Source organism: Dipodomys merriami, unplaced genomic scaffold (genome assembly GCF_024711535.1).
Source record: "Dipodomys merriami isolate MVZ:Mamm:240054 unplaced genomic scaffold, mDipMer1.0.p SCAF_17, whole genome shotgun sequence".
NCBI lineage: Eukaryota > Metazoa > Chordata > Mammalia > Rodentia > Heteromyidae > Dipodomys > Dipodomys merriami.
Window position 1 is genome coordinate 22,989,266 of NW_027203048.1, and position 20,076 is coordinate 23,009,341.

At 35.9% G+C, this 20,076-nt stretch overlaps 1 protein-coding gene and 1 long non-coding RNA gene across 6 annotated transcripts in view; one reads left to right on the forward strand and one right to left on the reverse strand.

Moving 5' to 3' along the window:
* Positions 1 to 16,968, forward strand: part of Ppm1b (protein phosphatase, Mg2+/Mn2+ dependent 1B) — a 64,612-nt gene extending 47,644 nt beyond the window's left edge. For 2 of the 5 annotated variants that reach the window (XM_070025499.1, XM_070025501.1), the window contains exons 6-7: positions 16,066 to 16,113; positions 16,837 to 16,968. In XM_070025499.1, coding sequence (XP_069881600.1) covers positions 16,066 to 16,113 — 48 coding nt within the window. In that variant the 3' untranslated portion in view covers positions 16,837 to 16,968. Of the gene's footprint in view, positions 1 to 3,776; positions 4,819 to 5,786; positions 8,561 to 16,065; positions 16,114 to 16,836 lie in introns of those variants that run through there. The other 3 variants (XM_070025497.1, XM_070025498.1, XM_070025500.1) reach the window with 2 other exon arrangements.
* Positions 16,969 to 18,845: 1,877 nt separating this feature from the next.
* LOC138829245 (uncharacterized) lies at positions 18,846 to 20,076 on the reverse strand. Its single transcript, XR_011372516.1, has 2 exons — positions 19,977 to 20,076; positions 18,846 to 18,974 (listed from the first exon to the last, which is right to left on the reverse strand). It is a non-coding gene; the product is annotated as an uncharacterized lncRNA (long non-coding RNA).

Sequence of the window (20,076 nt, forward strand, 5' to 3'; positions counted from 1 at the left end):
TATAAAAATTTTTTCAGAATTTAAGGCATAGCTCAAATGGTAGAGTACCAGCTGTGAGCAAAAAAGCTGAGCAAGCCAGGCTCATGCTGGTGGTTCACGCCTGTAATCCTAGCTACTCAGGAGGCTGAGATCTGAGGATCATGATTCAGAGCCAACCTGGGCAGGAAAGACTATGAGACTCTTCTCTCCATTTAATTAACCATCAGAAAACTGGAAGTGGCGCTGTGGCTTAAAGTGGTAGAGCACTAGCCTTGAGTGAAAAAGCTCAGGGACAGTGCCCAGACCCTGAGTTTAAGCCCCACAATTGACAAAACAAAGAAAGCTAAGCATAGTAATAAGCTTGGAGTTCGAGCCCTAGTATCAGCATTAACAACAACAACAAAAACTTTACTTGACAGAATGTAGGTAGGGCCACAAAATGTGTTTTTTATATTTTTCCAAATTTTATGTTATCTTTGAAGAATTTTGCTTTAGAGCGTTTGTTTTAAAAAATACATATTGCTATAAAAGTTTAAAAACTCATTTGCTCTCTGGTTGATTTATCTGTTTTCTTATGTGTTTGTTATAAGGCTATATTTTCATAATAAGAGAATTTATTTCTTAAACCATGTTAGGTTAGCTGACAGGAGAAATACTAGAGGGAGAGTACTAAATTCATCTTCATACCATGTCTTGTATTTATTTTGCTGAATAATTTTCAGCATCTCATTCAATGTAGTTTTTAAAAAGTCAGCGTAACCTACAGGGCCATGCTCCTGCCATACCTGTTTTCCTAGCAGTTTGGGAGGCAGAGGCAGAGGCAGGAAGAACGTGAGTTAGAGGACCACCAGAGCTACATGATGAGGTCTTATCTCAGAAACAGAAAAATCAACATAATTAGCTTACCTACAAGTTTATAAGCCACTTTATTTTATATTTTATTTTTTGGAGATAATAAAATTTGAACTTAGACCCTTGTGCTTGCTGGAGAAGTACTCTATGACTTGAATCAAAGCTCAAGCCATCCCTCCCTCCTTCTTGCCCCATCCTCAGCTTTTGGGTTTGAACTCAGGTTCTTGAGCTTGCTAAGCAAGTAGTCTGCTACTTGAGCTACACTTCCAACTCTCGATTCTCATGATTGTATTTCTCTTTACTGTGTCATGGAACTACTTTTATATAGGCCTCAATAAGAAACATTAGGAATAATTCTACAGTAGTTACAAAGGGTACTTCTGATACAAAAGCTGTTACTAAGTAACAGCATTCAACAGTATTAAATAGAGCATATTCAGATAGACATTAAAGTCAGTTTCACCCTCATACTAATCTGAGTTCTACTACTTATTAACAAACAAGTCTCTGAGTTTCCTCACTTTAAAGCTAACAGTCAGAAGTGCTTCTTAGCATTCTATGAGATTATATACATTTACCAAAAGTTATATATGATATATATTATGTATATATATATACATATGTGTATATAGAAAAATAACATTTTAGTATAAGCATTGGTTTTCTTTCCTAGGCCAAGGGAGAATATACAAAGGAATTTGAAATTATTGCGGAGTTTACAAGTCTAGTTGGAAAGACTGAACAGTTGCACAGTGGAGTTAATTGCTATAACAAATATATAAAAATAGATGTACTTGGCTGGACGCCAGTGGCTCATGTCTATAATCCTGGCTACTAGGGAGGCTGAGATCTAGATCACAGTTTGAAGCCAACCTCGGCAAGAAAGTCTATGAGACTCTTACCTCCAATGAAACACCAAAAAACTGGATGTCAGTCTGTGGCTCAAGTCATACAACAGTAGCCTTGAGCACAAAAACTCAGGTATAGGATCTAAGCCCTGAGTTCAAGACCCAAGACTAGCACACAAAAACATCTATTTTATGAACTTTATGAGTTCAAGTAAAGGAAGTTCAGGAACCTGCCAGGCACTAGTGGCTCACACCAGTAATCTTAGCTACTCTGGAGGCTGAAATCTGGAGGATCAGGGTTGGAATCCAACACAGGTGGAAAAGTCCATGAGACATCTCCAAAATAATAGAAGAAAGCATCCTGGAGATGTAGCTCAAATGACAGAGTGCCAGTTGATGAGTATGTTAGGGCCTGAGATCAGACTCCAGTGCTGAAAAAAAAAAAAAAAAGAAGAATCTAATTAATAATATCTTTTTGATACTGGTGAAGGTTCATGAGGTTGTGTAATAGTATTTTGAAAAATCAAATGTAGTATCTGAGGAAAATGTTTCTAGTATGTTTCTAGTATCTATCCAACACAGTGGGGAAATGTAATTTGCTGTAAAATAGCATGACTTTGAAATGTGGTAATTTTTATAATTAAGATCTTAAATCTTTTTGTTGACCCCACCAAAATCAAATATAACAGCCTTTGATCTATCTGTATCACAATATCACTTCAAGTAGAATTCTCTATCAGTGATTCTCAGCCATGAGAATTACAGACTGTCAGCACTTAGGAGGCAGAAGCATTTTGAGTTGGAGACCAGCCAGTAAATAGGCAAAAACAACTGTCAGGCTTTAAAAACCCAACCCACATCCTCTAGAATTAGAACTTTGGGATCTTTGTAGTTTTACAAGGCTCACTAATGTTGCTAATAGATAGGGCTGATTCTAAAATCAGAGTTGATACTTCTACATGTAAGCCAACTGATTTGTAGCAAATTTTACAATTTTTTTTAAAGGGACTCTTAATTTGCTAGCTATAGAAAACAGGGAAGTTCATTGAAAACAAAGCAGCTATAATAACTCTACTATCTATTACCATTGTCTTGATATATTTCCTTTATATAGCTAAAATGAATAACCAAGTATTCATTTCCAGAACATATACAAGATATACATAAAGTCACCTTTTGCTTTTTGCCATTAAAGACTTTCTTTAAAAAAAATTGTGTTTCCATTGTTCTAAAAACAATAATAAATACATATAATAAAAATTAATAAATTATAATTTTTTGAAAAATTATGGAGAGATAACCTCCAAAGATGGTTAAGATCTCTTCTTGTAAAACCTGTACAGTGCACTTTTGTTTTTTATTTTCCCAACATATAATGATGAAAACTTCTGATATAGAAAAGTTGAAATGATAGGGAACACCATTGTACCTTCTTCCTAAATTTAATAGTTGTTAACATTTGCTATGGTTGCTTTAACTCTGTGTGTATGTGTGTATTTGTATGTGTATGTGTGTACAGTTTTTTAATCTTTTCTAGCTGAAAATCTTTTCTATCCTTTGGAAACAAATGATAGATATCACAATATTTAATCAGCAAACATTTTAGAATGCAGCTTTTAAAAAAGAGGATATTTTCCTCCATCCCCATAATGTCATTACCAAACCTGGGAAAATGAAGAGTAAATTATAGTGAAAACAAACTAATAATCTTATGGCTGGTTTTTCTGTCTTTTTCTTTAATGAGTAAGTCATTATTGGCAATATTAAAAAACAAAAAGCAAGTCATTTTTAGGAAATGGTTGTGTTACTTTTGGAATTCTAAAAGCAGAATAAATTTCATATTTGACTTCAAATGGCATTTGAAATAAGACAAACTAGTTAATCATGATTTGTTAAAAATAACTTTTGAGATATTATAATTAGGAGTTTTAAATTAATAAGCATGTGATTCAGGTAAGAATTGATATTTAATAAAGTGTTCTCGTGCTTCGATTATTTTCTTATGATAGAAAAATTAGTGTTTTGTGTGATATGTTATGAATACGTGTGATATCCTAGTTTGTCTACTGACACTGGGGTCTTGAATCTTAAAAAAAGGCCTCCGATGAAGCAGAGGGAAGTGGATCACAGGGAAAATTGGTGGAAGCTCTCAGGCAAATGAGAATTAATCATAGGGGAAACTACCGACAACTTCTGGAGGAGATGCTGACTAGTTACAGGCTAGCTAAAGTAGAGGGAGAAGAGAGCCCGGCTGAACCAGCTGCTGCAGCTACTTCTTCGAACAGTGATGCTGGAAACCCAGTGACAATGCAGGAAAGCCATACTGAATCAGAGAGTGATCTTGCTGAATTAGACAGCTCTAATGAAGATGCAGGGGCAAAGATGAGTGCTGAAAAACTATGACTTTTTTGGTAATATTTTTGTGATCTTTGATTTGATTATTTTTAATTAGGAAGTATATTGTGTGCATTTATATAACCATTTTGTTATTTGAATCTTGGAAAACTAGTTTTATTATATTCAAAAAGCCTTGTTTTTTAAAAAGGCCTTTGCATATACCTTTATGAGATAGTTTAAAATTGATTATAGTACTTGGAATCTAATGAAATTATATGTCATTTCACATTGTATGCAAGAAATTAGGCTTCCAGTTTAAAGGCAGTAGATTCATACTAGAAATGACCAGAAATTACTGATTAGAGAAATTACTATACATTGTGGAATAACCTGTTTAATGTAGAAGAATTATACTGCTTCACATCTTATATAATAATAGTACACTCATAGTTAGCTTTGTAATAAATTTGTGTTTTCTTTAATAATTTGTTTATCAAAGAATAGCTGATGCTAGCCTAAGGTTTTTCTTTCAGGGTTGATAATTTGTGTATTGTTTGATTTGTTTATACTTTACATCTCTGTAGTTTTACTTTTAGAAGTTGTGAGATACTGGATGTGTGGTTATTTTTCATTTTGCTGTATTCTTTATGAAACATAATTTTTGAAAAACTTATGTATTCATACACTCCTGGTTTGTATGTTCTGTATAGCCTAACTACACACACCAAAATGTATGTCAATCAAGTGTTTAGAATGAAATTATAAGTGTTTAAGCCCAAATAAAGCATGTGATGTGGAATAATCGATGCATGTTGTACTTATTTTTTAAACAACCAGGTTTGGGATATTAGAAAGCTACCCTTTAGAAATAGATATATATTTATGTTAAATTTAGCACACTTTTGGGTTAGCATTTTTTTCACTAACAGAAAGAGAAAGTTTAATATTCATTATTTACTCAAAGTAATCTTGTTATCCCTCTTGGTGGTACAAAATACTCATTTTCTTACATATCATATCAGTAGATATGTAAGAAAATTTTCACATCAAGAGTTCAACGATTACCAGGCACTGGTGACTCATGCCTGTAATCCTAGCTACTCAGGATGCTGAGATCTGAGGATCGAGGTTCAAAGCCAACCCAGGCAGGAAAGTCTGTGAGACTCTTATCTCCAGTAAACCACCAGAAAACTGGAAGTGGCACTGTGGCTCAAGTGGTAGAGCGCTAGCCTTGAGCTGAAGAGTTGAGGGACAGTGCCCAGGCCCAGAGTTCAAGCCCCACGACCAACAACAACAAAAAAAAAGTTCAACGATTGCAACATTATTAATTTTGCTACAAGTAATAAGTATAAGATTTATTGTTTTAAGCAATTAGTTTTTTACTAGAGAACTTTAACTTTTCTGTTTATATTTTGTATCCTATGTTTAAAGTTGCATAAGATATAATAATTTGAAACTTGGGAATCTTCAGATACTGTAGCTGATGTTTGAATATATTTTTTTCAATGTCAGAATATTTTGAAGTGTTTTGTGAAAGGAAAGCATTTGGTGGAGAGGGGAGAGAAAAACCCAATCAATTATCTGTCCCTGTTAGATAGGTACGTGGTTATACACAAAAAATACATTACACACATCTATCTCTCTGTGAGTACCTTTTCAGACAAAGGAAGGTAATTTGTTCATCTAATTATGTTTTCTTTTGAAATTCAATCCAATTTACAAGTGGAATAGGTAAATAATAATAATATTCTTCCTTTTCTCTTCCTGTAGGGTGCTGGAGATCTAGAAGACTCATGGTAGCCTTATAAACCTTCTAAAATGCTTTTGATTCTGAAAATTTGGGGAAAAACTTTTAATCACAATTTTCTTCAATCCAAGGGGAAAATATTCTGTGGATTCCCAACGTTTTATGATATGAGCAGAAAATCATTAGCATTTCCCGTCACTTGTTCATATCTGTGTTTTTGGTAATTGCCACTCGTAGCATTGCCTGCACCTACAGTATTGTTTGCTAACCTCAGGCACACTGGTTAAACCTGTATTGAACTTTTGGCCCTAAAAACCAATGGAATTCTTTTACCACAAATCAACATGTGCCTGAGGTGCATGAGAATATAGTTAGCTACACTCTGACAATAACATTATGGTTTTTATTTTATTTTATTTTTTGTTTTTTTACAAAAAAACAGAACAACACAACATATTAGCATGTAAAAGTAAACAATTGTATGATGTGTTCCTTTTTTAATTCAAGTTGGAAGCCTTTTGCAATTCTATGACTTGGAATTTCATTTGAGCAATTTGCTATAGGATATGTATTTATTATTAATTGTTATTTAATTTTTCCCCCTACCTGTATTACCAAATTGGGTTTTCCAATAATGTCCAAATTGTAATGTTGCCTTGCTTAAAGATAAAGTAAATGTATTTGGCAATAATATAAACCCTTAGAAATTTTATGCATGTGTCTACTACATACTTCAGTTCCTTCTAGAAAATCTTTTGAAACCAAATGGGTTAATTTATGGCTATTTATAATTTGCTTTGACATCTCCCTGCTGAGAATTCTTTTAAATGATGAGATTTGACTTTATAATGTAAATTGTGATTTTTGTTTTTCATGTGGGTTTCTATAGTTTTAATTTTTTCAGCTTTTAAGATACAGCAAGTTTTATGTAATTTGGTATAATTTTTAACTATTTATGTTATTTTAAAAGCTCAGAATATCACACTGAAGTTACTATAAATACATTTAAAATAATCTATTTTAGATCTAAGGAAATATTACAGAGATATTTTCATGGGCTCAATAACCTTTCATTTTATAACATTGGGCACGGTACAGAGTGGCTGTCACATAAGGTACTTGAAGATAATTTAGTTTAATTCTATTTTTACAATAACCTTGAATTCTTGAACTCTCCTGAGTGTTGCATGTGTTAAGTCCAGTTAATGCTGAACATGGAAGAGTATTTAAAAGAAGGGATAGGAAAAGTTATGTATGTATCCATTTGTACATGATTTACATGTTGTGGATGCTTTGTAAACATTTTCATATATGTTTAAATTGTGTTTCAGCAGGTTGTAATTGCCCTTGTGCGTAGTTAAAATGAGTCATCACCTGGTCCTGTGTGAAATGGAATACATGGTATTTTCTGTAACATTTTCCTGAAGCTGTTCTGGAGAGCCACACTTTTGAATACAGACAGCTTTCCTGATCACTTGATTTATTGTGCACCTGATTTTTGGTCTAAAAGGAATTACTGCCACAATATATTTTATTTATTCTTTAGATTTTAGCTTTGTAAGTTAAAGTACTTTACATGATGGTGTTAAAAGCTATTTGTCCCTTTCCCTGGTTTGGAGGGTTGTTAAAAGATAGGGAATGAGGAATGCAAATGGTTTATTGTTCAAGCTGTCCACTCTGATCCAATCCTGTACTGAGTACTGATAGTACCTTTCCAGTATGATATTGTGATGTTTCATACAATGCAGTGAAAATAACCAACTTATTACCTAAATAAAAAAATGATTTTAAAAACAGTGTGACATATTACTATTCAGTTGTGCTTATGAAAAATAAAACTTTCAAATGCTGTTTTTAAATATTGTTAATATACTTGTGAAAATTGCATACAAAACAATGTAGATGAGTTTTGACTCGAGAAATTAGCTAAACCACATAGGAAAATACTAGCTGACCTGTTTGATACTCCATAAATAATTTTTATACTACTTTGGTGGGTGTCCTTTGTTTCAGGGGGGTTCATGGCCCTTGAAATACAAGTAGTATATAAATCGGCAAAAGAAAAAGCCATATTTGATGTTTACTCACTGAATTTTTCTCATCTGCCTGTCCACATACATTTTTATTTCACATTTTACTTATACTCTGAAATTTTTAATATCTCAAAGAACTTTTACTTTTCTGTGTAATAACTAATATGTATTGTATTCAGAATTCAAAACAACTTTTATATGTCATTATGAACCCACTACATGTTAACACAGGTAACACTGGTATCAAAATAATTGTCCATGTCTGTCTAAAAAAGTTGTGAAAAAGTGCTAGATTTTATTTTTGTAAATCCTTTAAATGTTGGGCTACATTCTCAGATTTGCTTTGTGTTCAGTAAATTGGAATGCCACACATTTAGTTGGAAGTATGTGAAGAAATCTAACTTTACACAGATATGTACACCGAAAATATTTTAATAGCATTAGATAATGTGGATATTAAAACTTGAAAATTGATTGGCTGGATTGTGACATCTGAAGCCTTATCAAAGGACTCTATACCCTGTTAACATGAGCATATTTGGGTGGTTTTTATCTTGTACATTGATTGAATCTGCTCATCCATCATTTTTGTAATGTCATGAGTTGGTCATTAGAAAACTGGTTTGCTGAATTATGAAATTCTTGGGAGTATTGACCCATTATTACACAGTGATTAAAATTTCTTTGTTAATATAACTGATCTAAAAATCTTAAATATTATGAAGTTGGGAAGCTTATGGTGATGAAAATTCTAATTTTGAGAGCTGAAATTTTATTACTGCCAGCAAATACTGTTAGCTGTTTTCCTTAAGTGACAGTTTCACTTCACTGATTTTAGAAGAAATGGCTCTTGAATAATCATAGTCTATATCAGCCATTGAAGTTAACATTGGTTGTTTATGAAAAGTGGCTAGTTCAGTACACAGCTGAAAGTAATAGCTCAAGAGACAATTCATCACACTTGGATATGTTTTAGAAGCAGGATTAACCACTTCATCAAACAGGATATCATATGTGGATTTAGTGGTATTTTGTTGGTGTTTACTATAAAAGACAAGATTTCAGTACATAGCCAAGTTTGATTATGTAGCCAGATTTAACTGTGTAATTAAAACTGGCCTTAAACTTTGGTGCTGGGATGATAGGCATACAGATGCCACTGTTCCCTGATAGAAGTTTAATATAAACTTATTTTCTATTGTTTCATCAAGATCATTGTTAAGCCAGTCACTGGTGGCTCACACCTGTAATCCTAGCTACTCAGGAGTCTGAGAGCTGAGGATCATTGTTCAAAGTCAGCCCCGGGGAGCGCTCGCCTTGAGCTGAAGAGCTGAGGGACAGAACCAGACCCAGAGTTCAAGCTCCTCGACAGACCAAAAAAAAAAAAAAAAGAATATTGTTGACTGAATTGGCTTTTTTTTCTTCTTGTGGCAGTGATGAAACAATAATTATTTTGATTCTACTGTCCTGATTTGTGTTAGGCATCTGCAGTTTACCCACTGTTTCTTTTGCATTATCAGTCCAAGTTTCAATATGCTAAGATATGTTATTAGGAAAATTGTTTTCATGAACTCCTCAGGACCCCCAGAGTTTGACAACTGTTGCCTTAGTCTTTTTGGATAGCTTTCTATTGGCTTCCTATCACATATAATAGTGAGTCTTAATACATACAGATCTGATTTAAAAGTTATGTCTGGATAATACTATAATACTAGAACTTTGAAAACAATATAAACAAGATGGATTCATTTAAATTTGGGAAACTTTTAACTTACGGTTAAGCTTTACAATAGAGCTTCATATATGTATTTTATGCCTTCTTCATATTGCATATGTATATCTATATTCAGGGAAGTTTTCATCTTTGAAATTGAGTTTTGTGCTTTGTGGATTTGTGTCCTTTGGGCAGCACTCTATCGAATGTTTCAATTCACTTACCACAACTGAAATGTTGCCACAGGTTGGCCAGTAGGCTTATGACTTGTTTTTTGTGATAATGAAGTGGGTCCGATTTTATTTTTTTGTTATTTCCATTTTCAAAATGAGATTTCAACAGTGTTGAGCACAGATTTCATGGCAGTATCAACAAAAATTAAAGTTCTTATAATGGTAAGTCTGGAGCATTGCAATGTTTACTAACATCTTAACTGAGCTTTATTTTCAAATTGTGAGATTTATTTGGGTTTTACTATCTTTATAGTTCAAATCAGCCTTATGAAATTAGCTATGTAGATGATTAGCCCTCATAAGAAACAAACTTTAAGAATAATGAAGGGGGTATAGTGTTAGGTATAGTACATAAATGCAGACTCTTTTACATGTCAAATTGCACATTTTCTAAGATTTTTTTAAAAAAATACCATAGTAAAGGAGAAACAATCTATTCAATAAAGCTTCTGCACCATTAGTCAATGAACCTGACCACAGTTTATTACCTAGAATTCTACTTCAGAATTTCTTAGGAATCACACTCATTGACACAAAATTATTTGAAAAGGATGGTAATGCATACCCTTCAAGATTCATTTTTTTTCTATTTGGAATTAAAAATGGTTTGTTAATAACAAAGTAACCATTTGAAGAAAATAACAATATTAGTACAACATTTGAGCTGGAAATGGGAAAACCTTACTAGTTCCCATTGTCATGGAATGAGACTAAGTATGAACAAATAAGTATTATGGCACACGTCAAGTTTTTTTCTTTTTTATTAAATATTGATTTAGGTTTTTTTTTTTACAATTTTATTATGAAAGTGTTGTACAGAGGGGTACCATTTCATAAGTAAGGCAGTGAGCACACTTTTTTTTTTTTTTTTTTTTTTTTTGTCAGTTGTGTGGTTTGGACTTAGGCCTGGGTGCTGTCCCTGAGCTCTTTTTGCTCAAGGCTAGCATTCTACCACTTTGATCCACAGGTCTGCTTCTGGTTTTCTGGTGTTTTTTTTGGAGATAAGAAAGTCACAGACTTTTCCTACCCAGGTTGGCTTTTTGAACCATTAGCCTCATGAGTAGCTAGTATAACTAGTAGCTAGTCAGGAGCCAACCCAGCACTGGCTTGCTTTTTTTTTTTTGCCAATGTCACCCCTTCTTTTGCTTTCCCCCACTTTCCCACTCACATCCCTACCCACAAGTTATATAGGTCATTTTCCACATAGGGTATACTGGGTAGCATGATTTGTATATCCTTCCCTCCCTACCAGTCATGTTTTTGCTTGCAAATTATAAATTAGTGACACAAATGTATTTTCTTTGTGTGTGTGTGTGTGTGTGTGTGTGTGTGTGTGTGTGTGTGTGTGTGTGTGTGTGTGTGTGTGTGTGTGTGTGTGTGTGTGTGTGTACACACAGAGGCTTGAACTCAGGCCTTGAGTGCTATTGCTGGTCTTTTTTTGCTCTATCATTTGAGCCACAGCTCCACTTCTGGGTATTCTGGTGATTAGAGCTGAGTCTGAGGCTTTCCTGCTGGGCCTGCTTTGAACCATGATCCTCAGTTCTCAACCACCTAGCTAGGATTACAGGCATGAACCACTAGTACCCAGCTTTCACATGTATTTTCCAAAATCTGGGAGGTACATACAGAGTAATACTTGTTTCATGAGTCTTTATACAGCTGTCATTGAAATTGACATGAAGATGTCTTGGCTAGGGGTGTGGCTCAGGTGGTAGAGCATCTGCCTTACAAGCACGAGGCTTTCAACTGAGTTCAAGCCCAATACCCTCCTCCCCCCCCCAAAAAAAATCTGGACATGTAGTATCACATTTATTTTGGTAAACTAATTCTTTCCCTAAATTTTTATTTTTGAAAAGATGCCTCAAATCCACATTTTTCTCTTGTAAATTACTGTATTTTGCAATTAAATTGATTTTTCATTTTTATACCCATATCCAGAAGTTAGGCTTTCTTAATTGAGGAATGAGGGTCCTTAATTTCAGAGCTGGGGAGTTATGAGGCTGAATAACCCCAACTCTAGTGGATCACAGAAGAGCCTCTGTACATAGTAGCCTCAATGGTTTGAATTGCTTGTTTTTCCCTTGACTAATATACACTTTGTGGAACATAGTGGTGTTTTCAGTGATTGCTTCTTAACAATTGTATCTTTTTAGTTCTTTCCAGATCACATTCATCTATACTATACCTAGGGATGCATTTGGGAAGGGGACTGGTATTATTCATGAATCTCTTACCCACTTTCCTTCTCTTGAGTTTTCACTTATTTTTACTGTGTGTTTGCTATGAAGTGATTTTGTTTTCATCTGTAACTTGAAACTGAAGCATTTAATGACAAAATTCCACATTAACATGGATTTAATAAATATTTTGCTAGTAAATTGATGCAGCATAGAACTTATTTTAATGCCTGCTATGAAAATTGACCTCAAACAGGACATCATTTTTACAGCACTAGGTTTCATTCTTAGAGGTAAAAGTTACTTAGGAGCCTATAAACCTTTTCACAAGACTTCATGTTTCAAAGCCCTTATACACAAAAGGAAACAGCTGGTTCATCAGATAATTTAAAGTCTTCCCAGAGTGTTAGTTCCCACAGGAAATCAGCAAGTTACTAGGGTACCACTTCTCTCAACTTACAGAGGAATTCTGCTGTTACTACTTTCCTGTTTTTTGTTTTTGCTTTTTTTGGTTTGGTTGTTAGGTTTCCATCTGAGATTATTTTTGAAAAATATTTTTTAAAAGCTTTTGAAAGCTAAGTGCTGTTGGCTCAATCTGTAATACTAGCTACTCAGGAGGCTGAGATCTGAGGATTGTGGTTCTAAGCCAGTCCAGGCAGGTAAGGCTGTGAAACTCTTTATCTCCAATAAACAACTAGAAAACTGGAAGTGGCACTGTGGCTCAAGTGGTAGAGTGCTCACCTTGAGCTGAAATGCTGAGGGACAGTGCCCAGGCCCAGAGTTCAAGCCCCATGATTGACAAAAAAGAAAAAAAAGGTTTTGAAATGTATAGGCTTTGTGCATGTGTGTGTATATAGTTCTTGATTTGCCCATCTACCCACTACTGTGATATATTTACAAGTAGAGGATGGGAAAGGATTAGGAAAGTTAGATAATAATAAAAAGTCAGTCACTGCTGGATGTGCATATGTGTAATCTTAACACTTAAGAAACTTCAAGCGGGGCTGGGGAGGTGGCTCAGTGGTAGAGTGCTTGTCTTGCATGCATGAGGCCCTGGGTTCGATTCCTCAGCACCACATAAGCAGAAAAAGCTGGAAGTGGAGCTGTGGTTCAGGTGTTAAGAGTGCTACCCTTGAGCTGAAGAGCTGAGGGACAGTGCCCGGGCCCAGAGTTCAGGCCCCACTACCAGCAAAAAAAAAGCTTGAAGCACGGAGGATTGCAAGTTTGAGGCCAACCTGGACGATCTAGTTAGGCATTGTCTCTAAAATAACCAACTTATCTTACTCTCCCATTACCCACCATATTTGGTATTATGGAAAGAATTCTCTTTCCAACCTCTTGTTTAAATTTAACACACTCTAATCACCTCTACATCTTTCTTTTGTATATAAACTTTTTTTTCCCCCAGACTGGCCTTGAACTGTGAACCTTCTTGCTATCTCTAGCTCCTGAGTACTTAGGATTCCAGGCATGAGCCACCTTTTCAAGCTAACTTTTTTTTTTTTTAATGCAACAGAGGATAATGGAATCTTAAAGTGTGGTATGTACAAGCTATGAATACATAATAAGATATAGAAAGTCCATGATAGCACATTAGGGAAGTGGTGACTTTTTCAGAGGGGAAAGATTTTCATCTTCCAAAACATTAAAATACATCTGTAAAAGTTGGGTAGTAGATAACAGTGAATGCCATTCTTTTCCATAATTTAGTATTTTTGAGGTTTTATTAATTTTTAAGTGAAAAAGTGAAACAAAGTCAATTTGGTGGTCCTGAATTGCTTTCTATAAAAACGGTACCAATTTGTAATTGTCCCTGTAGGGTATAAGAATGCCTGTGTTTTCCACCTTTTCGCCCATGTAGAATTCTAGCCTGTGACATAATTGTGTTTTCTTGGTTTAATTCTCAATTATTTGATTATAAGCTTTCCAGGAGAGGATGGTACTAGGGGTTGACCTAGGGCCCCATGCTTGTTAGCCAACATGCTCTGCCACTTGAACTGCCTTTTGAACTCTTTTTGCTTTTCAAGTAGTCTCGATTGTTGTCTGGGGAAGGTCTTGGCTCAGTCATCCTACCTCTACATGTGCCACCACACCTGATCCTAATTGTATGTCTTTTACTAAAGTTTGTTTATATAGATTAATTCTTCCTTTAACATATTCTTCCTCTATAGATTTTGTGTGTGTATGTGTGTGTGTGTGTGCGTGCACGTGTGATGTGCGTGCTTGTACATGCGCATGCCCACATGTGCTGTCCTGGGGCTTGAACTCAGGATCTGGGTGCTGTTTCAGAGCTTCATATGCTCAAGAATAGTGCTCTACCACTTGAACTACAGCTCCACTTTCAACTAGTTTGGTGTTTAATTGGAGATGAGATTCTCATGGACTTTCCTACCTTTGCTTCAAACCATTATCCTCAGATCTCAGCCTTCTGAGTAGCTAGGATTACAATTGTGAGCTACCAGCACCTGGCTTATTCCTGTTGATTTTTGAGACTTATTTATATTTAGGAACTTATATGTCATGAATTATTCCAGTTCACTATCTGCCTTTAGGTACTATAATGCTGTTTATATGTACTTTTTTCAAATTATTGTGATTAAGTGGTTACATAATTCCCCAAGTTTCACAGTATTGTGGGATAATGATGCTTAGTTAAGTCACAAACACATTCTAACTTTCATGGGGGCAAATTGTCTATTGTGGTCTATAATATTGAGTTCTGTGAGCTTTGCAATACAGTTACTTCTAACACATTGGATGATATGTACATTTCTTTTGTTTTGCATAGCATCAGCTGTTCCCTCTTTCCCACTTGTTCCCTCCCTCCCATCGCTACCATTGAGTTGCTTAGTTCATTTTGATCAATGTCCAGTGCAGCTAATGGGTCCCGCTGCTGTATGTTTTTCCCTGATTCCCTCTAGTTCTGTGTCGTCCTCCTGATTTCCCTCCAGTGTGCACATATATACCATATATGTGATCAACAGCATGGGGTTATTTAGTAGTGATTCGACCAGATGAGTGGAAGTCCTTTGTTTCTTAAGTCTTGTTAATTTTGTTGAATCACCTTACATTTTGGATTTAACATCCACTTGTCAGGGAGACCATGAGCCATTTGTCTCTTTGCTCTTGGCTTACCTAGCTCAACATGATTTCTTCTAGCTCTATCCATTTCCCTGCAAATGCCATTATTTTGTCCTTTCTAATGGCTGCATAATATTCCATTGTGTATAGATACCACAGTTTTTGGATCCATTTATTTGTGGTGGGACATCTGGGTTGTTTCCATATCCTGACTATTGTGAACAGTGCTGCAATAAACATGGAGGTGCATGTGTCCTTGTATACTGGTTCCTATTGTTTAGGATAGATGCCTAAAAGTCGTATGACCGGGTCATAAGGGAGGTCAATATTTAGCTTTCTGAGGACCCTATGTGTATTTTTTAAAGAAAGATATTGAGAGATGAAACAAAGAATAAAGGGCACCCATCCATAGTATAATAGCTTTTTTTTTTTTTGGTTGGTTGTGGGGCTTGAACTCTGGGCCTGGACGCTGTCCCTCAACTCTTCAGCCCAAGGCTAACACTCTACCACTTGGGCCACAGCACCACTTCCAGTTTTCTGAGTGGTTTATTGGAGATAGGAGTCTCATGGATGTTCCTGCCTGGGTTGGCTTTGAGCCACCATCCTCAGATCTCAGCCTCCTGAGTAGCTAGGATTACAGGCATGAGCCACCAGTGCCTGGCTTAATGACTTTTTTACTACAAAAAAAAAATCTCAATATATGACAGTCCCCTCTCTCCTAAATTTTGCATTTTTGGTACTCTCTTCCTGTGGGTTTTTTTCTTACACATAACATTCTTTTTTTCCCCTACAAACCAAATAAGGGTTTTCAGTTTTTATGCTTCAGTTTTTATGCACTAGAGGGAGCTAAGATGTTCAGATCTGAAAAGTTTTTGGTCAAAACACTCATTTGTCCTCATGTGCCCTTTTTAATAAAAAGTAGGGTGGGGTGTAGTTTGCTTCACTATGTCAACATAATTTTGAAGTAAAAATTACATATAATAATTACAATGATCTTAGGTGTTGGATGAATTTTAAGAAGTGTTTTTCAAAAGTTTCAGGATTTTAATTATTTTCTTTAACAGTTTCATCAGCCTTCAGTTGCATACACTGACAATGTTTTCATATTATGAGTAAGTATATTTTTACTTTCCTTTATGACTTTGGCCTTTGTATTTTAAGTATTTAATAAAGCTAAAGTTATTATGGGCCAAAAGTTATTTATCCAATAACTTTCACTCCAGCTGTTTACATAAGCTGGTCCTTTCTCAATGCCCTTTATTATTTCATATTCATTTTTTGGCACTACTGGGGTTTGAACTCAGGGTCTTGTGTTTACTACCGCTTGAGCCCTGCCACCAGCCCCATTGATATGCTTGAATTTGATGAGCAGTTTGTCATTTCTTTATATTCTGTATCAATACCATACACCTTAAATATCATAGTTTTGTCACATACTTTAGGTCCTGGTAGGGAAGGTGCACTTTATTTGGCTTTTACAAAAAAAAAGTCTACTCCTTTTGAATAGTATAGCCAATATTTCCTTGCAAAATTTAAATCCTGCTATTAAGCTGATTGTGTTATTTGGATAGATTAATTTGAAAGGTATTGATATCTTAAGCAGAGGTGAGTTCCATTCCAGGAACATGCTATATCTTTCTAATTATGGAAGTGTTTATATAGTTTCATCCATATGGTCTGATTTTTAATGCCTTATTTTATTTACATTTATTAGTGCTATTGTGAATGAACCATCTCCTTATTCCCACCATAGTTCATACCTTCTTAGGCAACTGGCTTTATTCACTTACCAAAAAAAAAAAAAAAATCACTTTGGTTTCTATCATTTCCACCAGATGGCAGTGTTGGGCACATCCTCTTGTAAACCTGCTGAGAATTCTGGTGACAAGGCAGTGACTGACCAACCTACCAAGAGCCCAGAAGTACAAGGAGAAAAGTGTTGATTTTTTTTTTTTGTAAACCTGAAAGAAAAATGAGTCCAGCATTATGTACTTATAATATTTATGCTGCTGTTAACCTTTAATCTTCTAGCCCATTAGTGTAGGCAGAGAAGAGCCGTCATCATGCCTTTCAAAGTCATGTTTGCCCCTGTTCTTATGATAAACATTGTGGCTTCTTGGGTAGTTCTTGTAGTTTTATTACAGGGACTCTTGTGGGTATAGGCCAGCTTTCACATCCAAAAAGCACCATTAAAGTCAGAACTTACTAGATTTCTTTTTTTTCTCTCTCTTTTTTTTTTGGTTGGTCATGGGGCCTGAACTCTGGGCCTGGGCGCTGTCCCTCAGCTCTTCAGCTCAAGGCTAGCCCTCTACCCCATGAGCCACCATACCACTTCTGGCTTTTTCTGTTTATGTGGTGCTGAGGAATCAAATCCAGGGCCTCATGCATGCAAGACAAGCACTCTACCACTGAGCCAACTTCCCAGCCCCAGAACTTTCTAGATTTCTAAATGTTTATGTGAGACCATATTGTGATTGGTTTATCATTCCTAGGTTTTTCCTGAAAAGAGGTAGTATGTATACCTACTACTGTGAAAAAGATATTGTTTTTTTTCTGTGCCAGTACTAGGGCTTGAACTCAGGACCTTGCACTCTCATTTTTTTGTTCAAGGTTAATGCTGTACCACTTGGGCCACAGCTCTGCTTCTGGCTTTGGGGTAATTAATTGGAGATGAGGAGTCTCATAGACTTCTGCCTACATTGGCTTTAAACTGAGATTTTTCAGATCTCAGCATCCCGAGTAGCTAGAATTATAGGCATGAGCCACCAATGCCTGGAAAATTTTTTTAAACTGGATATTCAACATGAAAACAAATCGTTGTGACCCTTTTAGGTTAGCCCTTTTCAGGCTTAATAGAGGTAACTTCCAAGATCTGTATTAAGGGATATCAGGGCATTAGGACCATAGTATATCACTTTGGTGAGCCTCCCCCAACCATTTATCACAATTTCATTTGCTAAGCATTATGCCTTTGGAATCATGGAGTGAATAACATCCCTAGAGTAGCTATGTACATTCCTTTTCTGAGAAGATGATATCCCCACTTTTATATTGAAAAGTGTAAGGAGGTATGGTTGGAGGACGGAGTTCATTAGGTCCTTCCTTGAGCACAAAGTTTTAAGTGTAGCACTTGCTTTTCTAAAGAGAATTTATATAAATATTTTAGGGAATTGCATAGCAAATATTGATATAATTGGTATCTCTCTTCCCCCTCCTCCTCTTTGCCCTCCCCCCTCCTCACTTGTTTTTGAGATAGGATCTTATGTAGATTGGTCTTGAACTTGTAATCATTCTCAGCCTCTAGAGTGCTGGAATAGAGAGTCTCACTAAAATTTTTGCCCATGCTATCCTTCAATTGTGGTCCTTTTATCTCTGCCTCTCAGATGATAATGGCAGATGCCAATAGGACTGCCCTCAAACTATTTTTGGCCAGCAAGGGGTTTGAACTTAGGGCCTTGGGCTTACTAGACCAACACTCATCACTTGAGCCACACCTTTGCTGTTTTTTGCCTTTAGTTTGTTTCTAGGTAGAATCTCATGGTTTTTGCCCGGGGCCAGCCTCAGACTTCCAGCCTCCTACTTAAGCCTCCCATGTACCTAGGATTACAAGCTGGTGCAGTTACACTTATGTGTTTTAAGTGAACTTTCTCTGTGTTGGTAGGACACATGGCAATATTTGAGTAGACAAATATTTGAGAGAAAAATCAAAATCTAGCTTACATGTTCTACTAAAGAAATTACTTTTTGGAGCAGAGTAACTTAAAGGGATAGGAAGCTAACCTTCTGTTGTAAGAAACAAAAACCAAACCTGCAATGGTGCAAGCATCCTAGAAGTTTCTTACTCACTTGGGTCTAGACTGGGTGCTACACAGTCAGTGTGGTTTACCTCTTCCATATGGTATCTCAGATCTAAATTTTGTCTGTGTGTAGCACCTCTGCACCCAGAGCCTTACTGCCATCTGTATCCAAGTGACTGATGGGGAAAGAAAGAGAAAGGTTCTCAGCGTCTTGCAACCTCAGCCTGAAGGTGGTGCACTGTTTCTGTCGATAATTCATTGATGAACACTAGTTACATGGCTGCTCTTCCCTGTGTGTGCAATGTATAAGGCTGGGAAATTATTATCCCTGGCTGAGTAGCCTAGCTACCACGAAATTATTGTGAAGTCATGTCTGAGAATACTGGGCCACCTCTGATGCCACAGCCATTCCCCAGAACAGGAAAAAACATGTTCCACCCTTCCTTCTAGATAGCTGTATACATTCTATGGCACTGAGGGTGGCACTGATCATGATGCAAATACAAGATTTAAAAAACAAGATACTGCCTGTAATACTAGCTACTCTGGAGGCCTTCCAGCCCAGGGCAGGAAAGTCCCTGAGATTCTTATCTCAAGTTTACCACCAAACTAACTAACAAAAAACCCTGGAGGTGGAGCTGTGGCTTAATTGGTAGAGCACAAGCCTTGAGAATAAAATCTCAGCGCCAAGGCTTTGAATTCAAGGCCCAGGACCAGCACAAAAAAAAAAAAACAACAAAAAAACCCAAATGGATAGAGTTACTAAAATTAAGAGGATTGAAAAATACCATATGATAACAAAGATGTATAACAACTAGAGTTCGCAGCATCATTGTTGAAGGTATAAATGATGTAACTGCTTTGGAAAAAGTGGGGGAGTTTCCTACAAAATAAAACATATACCTATATTAGGTCCCATCAGTTCCAGTCTTAGGCACTTAACTCAAAAAATTAAAAGTATTTTTTTCACAAAAAAAATACAAACTTCACAAAAGCATTAAGTAGGAAACAGCCCAGGTATCTTAGCAACAAAGAAAAATAATTCCCAAGACACAAGTCTAGGACAAGCACACAGCCTTATCCTCTATCCTTATACAATACCAGAATTAAACAAATTAATAACAGAACAAAATGAAATTTACAATGTGAATGATAGTATTGGAGGATAATCTACTTACTCAGGAGGCTAAGATCGGAGAATTTCAGTTCTGAGCCTGCAGACATATCTGAGACCTCCAGTTTGTACAGGAGGAAAAAAAAATAGGTGGAGGTGTGGCT